Here is a 9,380-nt window from a genome sequence, read left to right as displayed (position 1 = left end):
CACACATTTTGGAGCACTCACAGCAGTTTTTGGCTATGCGCTAAGTAAAATAAACAACAAAAGATATTAAAAACAAAACAGAAGCAATTTTATTTCAGTTCAAACTGAGGCGGTATACCTTTGAATTGGCTTATCTCTTTGTTTTTCGCTCAGTTGCAAACAGAAAATCACAAATATTGAAAGATTATCAAACTAAGTTCATTCAATTTAATTTACAATCCACAGTTAAAAGCTATAGACAGTTCACATTAATTTAAGTTATGAATAATAAAGACAATAATTGGCCGCAACATTCTACCGTCCAACCTGCTTGTGATTTTCCACAGCTCCTCATTACCAAAAAAAAAAAAAAGAAAAATAGTTACCAAAATGCAGTTGGGTATGTGGTAATCATGTAATTGTGTTGATAGTCAATAGTGAAATAGATATATATTTCAAAATGCATCGTTGTTCAGTGCGTAAATACTGCATTGATTTGGCTTATTGGTATTTTGCAATCGTTGGGAGAGGCGCAAAATCTGCACGTCTTCCTGCACTAACAATTTTTGATGAGCCACCAACAGAACTGTAAGCAAAATACACAAAAATAACAGATAATTTATTTATACATATAGGTTATCATTAATCTATATTTAACACTCACCGCCAAAACAATGATGTGCCGCGCTTGAGCTCGCCACGCGCTTGTAGGTCATTCCAACAATCAACCCAGTTTTTGTACTCAGGCATCACTGGCGGGCGGCCAGCCATTAAACGTGAGCCTGTCACAGCCATGCATGAAGAAACCACTTGGAACGGATACAAAATGCTTGAGAATGCAAACTACATGCAAAAAATTAGCATACTTAAATGAAATATTCAGAATAGAAATCTATATAATCATACGTACTTGTACAAAGCCTGCATTATACTGCCTTCCAATTTTGTCTTTGATAACATATTTGTTTAGCACGAACACTGTGGTGCTTGTGAGCACTAAACAGACTACATCACAAAGCAGTTTGGGAACTAAACCAGAGAAAAACCCTAGAACACCTTCAGTTTTATAAATTTCTTTGATGGAACCAAATATTGATTGATAAAGAGTTTCTCGTCCAATAAATTGTGCCATCATACGCAGTGAAATCACATGAAATGGATGTGAGACAATTATCCCTGATACGCTCAGCACAACATCGCGCTTTAGATTCACTTTAAATTGTACATAACTGCAATACAAAAATGACATTAAAAGTATAAGTGAAAGTCGATATGTAACTTACAGTTCTTCATCGGTGAGGTCATTGTCGTCCTTATCCTTATCATCGATTGCTGGCAGACCCACCCTATCAGCAATTTTTTCACTAAAAATCATGCTAACAATAGAACCTACTAATTTGGGCGCAAGACCACGATAACAGCCATAGAAACCATCCATTTTCCTGATGTAACCAGCTATAAAACAAATGTAAACATGCACCTTATGACTCAAATGCCTCGTATGCCATATTATAATAGTTATTTGTTCTCGTTGTTTTAACTAACCGTATTGAAAGATATTGGGCAGCACCATAATTGGTTTTCCCAAGAGGGATGTGCCAGGACGTGCCGGTATGGGTTCATAGCCCAGCTGGATAAGCACCTTTGAATATTCAAATGGGTGTAGTGCAGCGCTTACTGCTAGTCGCATTCCAAAACGAATCCATTCATTCACTTCTTTATTTTCGTCATTGTCATTTATGTTAACGAAAGTGGGATCTAACGCGGCCATGATTCCAACAGTTTTGGGCTAATCTTTAAGTTTCACGGTAATTTTCAACCTGGGAGCGCCTATCTTGATGTTATGGAACCGCCGGCTACTATAGACTTTACTCCGAATATCCGTAATAAATTGACAGGTTAAGAAAAAAATTGACAGCTGACTAGCTTTGTTCGTATCATATTCGGAATGCCGAAATGTTCTATTGGACACCGGGTGTCACTAATGCTCAAATTTCATAAATTTCTTTTATTTATATATAAATTCCTATAAAACTTGTAAAAGTGAGTTGATTCTTAATGAAAATAAGAAAACACATATATTTAATGCAATTTTGCTATCAATTCAGTCATTTTTAACTACATTTTGAACCAATTTCAAACATGTTTATGATCAGCTGTTAAGAGTTTTTGTTTACGCAACATTCATGCACATGTGTGTGTTAAGTCAATCAATCCGCCAAAATGTACCGCTACTTGTTAAACATTTCATACATTGGCACAAGTTTCCGGTAATTACTTCAATTCATATCTCTTTATTTTAAAACACATTATAACTAATTGTGCATAATAATTTCGCTAGTGGTATACAGAAAACGATAAATAAAGCAGCAGAATCGCAAGTGGATACAAAAACTATACAAGGCTGCATTGAGTTGGCTTGTCGAGCGTTGCATCCCAAAAACGAAATCCAAACGGTGCTTTCAAGTCGGTATGTTGGCATATTTGTATTCCAAGTACACATATTTTGCACATTTCCTTAAATTTCAATCATTTTCTTTGTTTTAGCACTGACGCTGGTGTGCATGCATTACATTCAACGCTTCACATTGACTTAGAACGTCATAATTCGGATCGCTATGAACCTGCCAATATCACCAGCATTTTGAATTGCATGCTTCATAAAAATGCGTTGCCAATACGTGTATTGAGTACCCAACAAGTTCCGAACACTTTCCACAGTCGCTATCATGCACGAGGACGCACATACTTATACCGATTTGCTGTGGCCAAAAATGGTATTACTGATACCGATCGCCTGAAGAATCAAAACTTTAAAGCTTTTATACCGGTGGAGGAAATAGACCGTTGCCTTTTTCTACAGTATGTTAAAGCGTTTACTTTCTATTCAATTTATTCAATATTTCACTTATTTCCTTTGTAGAAACGGTAGATTTGAGATTGAACGGCTGCGCGAGGCAACACGAATGTTTCTCGGTTTACACGATTTTCGCACTTTTTCGAGCGTCAGTCGACAACACAGCCCTACGCGCGATCATCCTAGATACACAGTACGCACCATCGATGAAATAACATTAAAACCTGGAAAGTCTGCTGCGATCGGCTCAAATGCTGAATTGGCCGAAGACATTTACGATTATTGGGAAATAGAGTTCAAAGCAAAAGCATTTCTTTATAAACAAGTTAGTGTAAATTTATTTATTTATATACAATAGTAATTCACGATATTTTTAACACAGGTGCGGCGCATTGTTGGCACATTAATCGCTGTTGCTACTGGTCGTATCGATGAGCAATCTGTGTATCAAATGCTAACGATCCCATCGAAAAACTCTTGGGATCATCGCGTATTGCTCTCACCACCATTTGGCCTTTACCTATGTCGTGTGCACTACGATGAAAAAGATTTAAAGTTGCCTACTATTGTCAATGAAAATGAGTTTCCTCCAGCAGCTACAGACTAAACGAAAGGCCTTGAAAGCCACTGCCACCACTGTAACCACAGCCAGTGGCAAACGTTTTATCGAAGCAAACGCAACTACCTCAACATCAATACAACAACTACCAGAACAGTGTTATGGTTTTGTAGTTGATACCAAACCAGATACTACACCAGCATGCATTCTAGCCGATTTCCTCTACTTGGGCTCACAAGATGCTGTAAATAGTGAAAATATAAGTGCATATAAGTTAACACACATTTTAAGCGTTGGCATTGAGACACCACACTTAGTTGGTGGGAAAGTGTATACCAAATTTTTGCCATGTCTCGATTTGCCTGAAACGGTACTATCCGAGCGTATTATCCCAGCGGCGAACCAATTCATTAAAGACGCGGCATTGTCTCGCGGTCGTGTGTTAGTGCATTGTAATGCTGGTGTTTCGCGCGCGGCCAGCATTGTTATTGCTTATTTAATATTAGTGCGTGGTATACCGTTTGACGTTGCCTATGCGTTAGTAAAGTCAAGACGGGAATGCATACAACCAAATGTAGGATTTATTAAGCAGTTAAAACAACTTTAATTAGACGAAGTGTAGTTCTATGTAAGTCATTTTACTTTATAACAGTAGTGTAGTAGTAGCTTAGTAAGTAGCTTTGTAGACGTATTTAGAATATAATTAAATTGAATATTTGTAATTATTTAACGACTCTTGCATGTTTCAAAATATAAATATAATTATACTGAGTGTGTTGCGTGTTGCTCCAAAGTGTGTACACTGCTTGGGCATTTTCAGTTTTCAGCGAGACCAATTTAAAATCTGTTTGAAAAATATTAATTCAATACAATTGTATGCATGAGTTAGTTGCTTGAACTTGTAGCGCTAATTATTTCGACCCTCTGGAACCTTCTTTCAGCTCAGTTTGTAGTAATACATTTTGAATTTTATGATAACCATACTCTAAACATGACAAGAGTATCTTATTTGAAAAAAATTGGGTTGTTCCTAGTAAAAGTAAGCACGTGCTTCTCCTGTAAACACCTACAATCGTTAGTTTTCGTCAAAATTTCATTTTAGTAAGTTTGTATGGTTAGTTTTTGTATTATTTGGGTTTGGTCGCTAACGCTCTACTTCACTTTTTCTATGCTGCTTGAGAATTTATTAAATGTTTGTGTTCTGGTATTCTTTTTTACTTAGCTCAATTAGGATTAGTGATGAAAGGCTAAGTTAATATTATATGCGTCTTGTCCTTGATTGTATATTAATCTTTATAAAATAACAAATATAAATTATACTTCTGTTCAGCATATTTTCTGACGATTTTCGTACATCTTCGTATTCGCTTTCACAACAGTCGGGACTACGTAAGCGGGAAGAACCTGAGTTTTTATTCGTACAAGAACTGGCAAGTCTACAGTTTTCCTCAAAATTATTTGGAGACGGTTTTCTGATGCGAAAACCATAACAACCACTATCTTTTTACCAGGAAATGGTAAATTAAGTTTTCTTGAAGTTTCCAGGAGAAAATGTCGGGCATCATATAATCTATATATATATGATAATTGATCAGCGTATTGAGCTGAATTTAGCCATGTCCGCCTGTCTCTATATACGTGAACTATTGTCTCAGTTTTTGAGATCTCGATCTGGATATTTTCACATGTTAGCCTGGTATGGAGAACTTTTTCGTTTGACGAGATAGCTTTACAAAATTTAACATTGATTAGTGGGTTGTTATTGTTGTTGTAGCATCAGAAAAAATCCTGAAGTAATTTTGAGGCATGGTGCCGGGTTGACAGTCCTTGGCCGGGTAAAAAATCCGGGACCGTTTCGGTTACTTGGACCCGACTGTCGTGGGAACAGAATAGATAATTGTTGTTGTTGTTGTAGTGGCAGAATTCTCCCCAGTTCACGGTCCTTGTAGGGAATCTTTTGTATTTATTAAGGGTACTCCATCCTCGGTGCAACCAAAGAACCAACTCATTCGCCGCTGTTAAACGTTTTCTCTACCCCCTAGGTATGTAAAAAAAGAAACAAGTTACATTTCTTCTCTACATTAAGATTTATTGAATTTCATAATTTCCTCCCTTCTACAAGAGGTACAATAGGATACCAAGCCGACTTGTATCGTTCGTTTTCTTCACTAACATAGGAATACATACAATTTATGATATATATTTATATATATATAGCGTGTTGTAATAATTTAAAATAAATGCTTAATAATGTTAATCTTAAAGATTTCTTGACTATGTCGAAATGTGTGTACGCCAACGTTTCGGTTAGGCGTTTCGGTTAGGAAATACAAAATGTACAATGTTATGACACGCTTGTTTACTTAAGCACTTCCACGAGCTTTCAGAGACAAAAAAAAAAATAATAATAATAACAACTAAAGCTATAAAGTATGAAATTTCAATTTACAACGGTATTTACGGGGCGTAATATATAATTTAAGAAGGATATATTACAACGGTAAAGAAATATGTACAACAAATTTAAATAAGTTAAGATTTATATACACACATATACGTGCATATGTGTGTATGTATTGTATGTATGTATATGTGTGTATATACATACATATAATTATAAGTGTACTTTTAGAAATTTTGCCATCAAGTTAATAATCGCTTAGACCATCTTCGCTTAAAATATCACATTAAAAATTAAATATTAAATTATAGTTACTAAATTACATACAAATACGTGTAAATATATGTATATATAAATATATGCAAACACGCGCAAATTTTTCTTGCTGTTGTTGTTCTGTATAAGAAGTGCCAGTCCCTCCCGTTCGTTCTTTGGACACATTTTCTAAATTAAAACAAACTGCTCTTCCAATAGTTGTCCATTTATGGTGTATGTATGTTTGTATATATGTATGTATTTGTTATTATTGCAATACCGTTTAAGATTTTCGCTTTAAACGACAAGAATTTGGCTTTTGATTATGTCGGCACGCTTGGCCTAGCAGTCAGCTTCGTTCGATTATGTAATGCTTGTGCTATAAATTACAGTTATATGCTATAACTCCATTCTATATGTATGTATATAAATTGTTGCTGGAAGCATAAAGCATTGAAGCACATTCACTATGTAGTACGTAGTTATCTTAGCTGCGATTTCGTAGAAAAATCTTCCCCACTCCTAAGTAGCGCTGGGTTCTATGCCAACTTGTGGAAGACTTTGGAAGCCTTTGACAAACAATAAGTGGCGGCCGTACGACCGCAAGTCGACTTATAAACTCAGCTGCACGGCCTGCAGCATGGCCACTTTGAGATCCGCCGCCAGGTGACTTATATCCACCACAGAGTCCACCATCTCTTGCACCGCCGTAACGCTGGGGAATTGCGCCGCTGCTTTTTTGGACTTTTGCACGCACGTCTTGAGCGCCTCCGAGAGCGCGTCTGTGCAGCGTAATATCTTTTCCCGCAGTTCCGCCTTGGAGACATTGCGATGCACTATATCGCCAATGGTGACCAGGTTGTGCGCGCTGACCACAACAAATTTGCCGTAGGCAATAAAGAATTTCGGTGGCTGATTCTTTTCGACCGTCTCCAAGAAGGAGTCGATCGCCTGCTGTAGATTACCCATGTGCGTCGATATTTGCACGGCATAGTAGCATACCAATTTCTTATCCTTAACCGTTAGCTCGGGCTTCTTCGTGTTCGCGTTCGTTGTTGGCGCATTGGACGCGGCCATAACGGTGGTTTCTGCCGCTTTTATGACAGTGTCGAAATTTTTCTTCAAATTGGCTGGTATTGCCTCGCGCAGCGCCGAGTTCTTACGCGCTGCCGCATCTTTCGACTCGAAGGAAACATAATCATAGTCTTCTACCCACTCCGAACTGCCGCGATTGGGTGTTTGTGGCGCTTGTGTTGTGCCAGCGCATTTCGCGCTCTCCTCCTCATCGGCGCCGCACTCGCTCAGACTGCGTTTGAACAGCAGCGATGCGTTGCCGTGTATGAACGAGGTGGTTTGGCGCACATCTTCGGTCAGCGTTTGCGCGCACGCAATCAGCTGATCGAGACTATCGGGCGGTTTGTTGTTGGTCTTGAATTTCTCTTCGCTGCGCATCAGCTGCTCGATGGCCCAACCCTGCGCGTCCAGCGTCTCTGTGGTGTCGTGTATCAGCTTGTCGGCATCGCGCAGCGCGCGCACATGCGGTCGCAGCTTCAGCGCCAAATTGCGATCTTCGGAGCGTGTCGCGTTGCCTAGCGCGCCTTCGCCGAACTCGCTGAGATCGTGCAACGCCGTGCGCAAACGCACCGCCGTCAATTTGACATCCATCAGCACGGGTTCCAGTTTCTCGCGCTGCCGCCAACTAGGCGTGACAAAGGAGAGCAATCTGAAAAATATTAGCATTATTAAAACATGCCGCATGCGGTCTCAAAAACGCTTGCACTACTCACTTTGTGATTGCGGTCTTGGCCTCGAATTGCAATTTGTCCAGCGTGTACAGCGCCGAGGACAGTTCCAGCGGCAGCTCCTTGCTGGCCGCGGCGGCCATTAGCGTGGCGTTGGGCGACGATTTCTCCGCCAGCGGCGTGCTCAGATTCGACGGCAGCGGGAAGTCGTAAGCGGCGCTCTGACCGTTCACGCTTTGCGTCGGCGTTTGGCGTTGTTGCAGCAAAAGCTGCTGTTGCTGTTGTACGGCGCGCACCGGCAATGGATTGCGTCGCGGCACATCATAGTCGGGCATATTCGCCAAAGACGAGCGATTGGACGACGAGAAGGACAAACTCAAGCTGTCGCTGGTGAGCAACGAAGAGTTCGAGCTGCTCGGCGTCAAAGTGTGCTGCTGCTGCTGGATGAGCGTGTTCAGTGGACGCGGCACATCGTAGGACTCCTCTTGTATGGGTGTTGAGCAGCCCTTCATGTTGTGCAGCGTCGTGTCGCCGAAGCGCAATTGTGTTGGTGTTCGACACACATTCTTGGGGCAATCGTAATTGACCGGTGTGGCCGGTTTTGGTGTATCGTAGGTTTCGAACTCGCTGCCGTTGCCGCTGCCATTGGACGCCGTCGCCGACATCATGCCGATATTCTGATATATACTTTGGTTGCTATATAGTTGTTGTTGCTGTTGTTGTTGTAACTGTTGACTTGGCTGACTGTGCCGACTGTAGGGGGTTGCTGTTGCCGCACAGTTGTAGATGTAAACATCACCGTAACGCTGCGGTGTTATTACCTGATGAAGGAGAAGCAGGCGCAAGCCGAACGGAAAGTAAAAGCGTTAATTATGTTAACGAAAATATATTGTTTTTGTAATAGACAACCGGATATATACACATATACATAAGAGTTGCATAAAGAGTGCATGCCACACAAACATTGACCGACTCGCACGCTCACCTACTCAGGCGCCACATCCGCTGTGTATCCTTATCCCATAAATAACGGGCACGTAGAAGAAGGCAAGGCGTAGCAGCGTAAAAAACAACTCTTCTTATCGATTTTATACACACTCACACGCACACACACACACTACCTGCGATTCAAGGTGCCACACATATTCGCACAAACTTCAAAGGATACCGTAAACGCTCGCTTTTCCAGCTTACCTCAAAGAGTTACATAATTTCCGTCTAACGCATTATCAAAATTACAAAAGTACAAAATTCCTTATAAAAAATGCTACACTTAAAACTAAACCACTGCCATTTTAGCTGTGAAAAAACCAAAATTCTCTACAATTTTGCTGCTTTGCCGAGCGCCTTACGTCTGCAACCACGAACAGCAACGCGCCCCAAACACTACTGTCGCATTGTTGGTCCAATAAACCGTTGCACAAGCAAATAATAGTCAAGTCCGTGGCTGTCGTTTCTGCGCATGCGCTACTTTCAAGGCGCTGCTAGATGGCGCTGCGGCCGTTAGGCGCTGCATATTTGTTGCGCTCGGTGCAAGGACCTGCCTGGCCGCCACTCCACGACTTACAGTATTGTGTTGCAATAACA

At 40.5% G+C, this 9,380-nt stretch overlaps 4 protein-coding genes across 11 annotated transcripts in view; 2 read left to right on the top strand and 2 right to left on the bottom strand.

The window, feature by feature from the left end:
• Positions 1-66: 66 nt before the first annotated feature.
• On the bottom strand, positions 67-1,866 carry LOC126761235 (mitochondrial carrier homolog 2). Its single transcript, XM_050477225.1, has 5 exons — positions 1,525-1,866; positions 1,263-1,434; positions 890-1,208; positions 644-822; positions 67-565 (listed from the first exon to the last, which is right to left on the bottom strand). The coding sequence occupies exons 1-5, from the start codon at positions 1,748-1,750 to the stop codon at positions 481-483; spliced, it is 981 nt and encodes a 326-aa protein (XP_050333182.1). The 5' UTR covers positions 1,751-1,866; the 3' UTR covers positions 67-480.
• Positions 1,867-2,191: 325 nt separating this feature from the next.
• Positions 2,192-3,443, top strand: LOC126762925 (tRNA pseudouridine synthase-like 1). Its single transcript, XM_050479977.1, has 5 exons — positions 2,192-2,249; positions 2,321-2,449; positions 2,527-2,841; positions 2,903-3,161; positions 3,219-3,443. The coding sequence occupies exons 1-5, from the start codon at positions 2,203-2,205 to the stop codon at positions 3,441-3,443; spliced, it is 975 nt and encodes a 324-aa protein (XP_050335934.1). The 5' UTR covers positions 2,192-2,202.
• Positions 3,415-9,380, top strand: part of LOC126762926 (dual specificity protein phosphatase 19) — a 168,564-nt gene continuing 162,598 nt past the window's right edge. For 4 of the 5 annotated variants that reach the window (XR_007667533.1, XR_007667530.1, XR_007667532.1 and 1 more), the window contains exon 1: positions 3,415-4,023. Coding sequence is in view for 1 of the 5 variants with exons in the window: in XM_050479978.1 (XP_050335935.1) it covers positions 3,415-4,002 (588 nt within the window). In the remaining 4 variants the exon portion in view is untranslated. Of the gene's footprint in view, positions 4,024-5,310; positions 5,818-9,380 lie in introns of those variants that run through there. The other variant, XM_050479978.1, reaches the window with a different exon arrangement.
• The window catches only part of LOC126762922 (breast cancer anti-estrogen resistance protein 1), a 122,961-nt gene continuing 119,044 nt past the window's right edge, over positions 5,464-9,380 (bottom strand). For 2 of the 4 annotated variants that reach the window (XM_050479965.1, XM_050479966.1), the window contains exons 4-5: positions 7,839-8,614; positions 5,464-7,774 (exon numbers count right to left, since the gene is read on the bottom strand). In XM_050479965.1, coding sequence (XP_050335922.1) covers positions 6,664-7,774; positions 7,839-8,614 — 1,887 coding nt within the window. In that variant the 3' untranslated portion in view covers positions 5,464-6,663. The other 2 variants (XM_050479967.1, XM_050479968.1) reach the window with 2 other exon arrangements.

The sequence above is a fragment of the Bactrocera neohumeralis genome, chromosome 6 (assembly GCF_024586455.1).
Source record: "Bactrocera neohumeralis isolate Rockhampton chromosome 6, APGP_CSIRO_Bneo_wtdbg2-racon-allhic-juicebox.fasta_v2, whole genome shotgun sequence".
Classification (NCBI taxonomy): Eukaryota; Metazoa; Arthropoda; class Insecta; order Diptera; family Tephritidae; genus Bactrocera; species Bactrocera neohumeralis.
The sequence above is the reverse complement of the archived record's forward strand: the minus strand, read 5'-3'. Positions and strand labels throughout refer to the sequence as shown.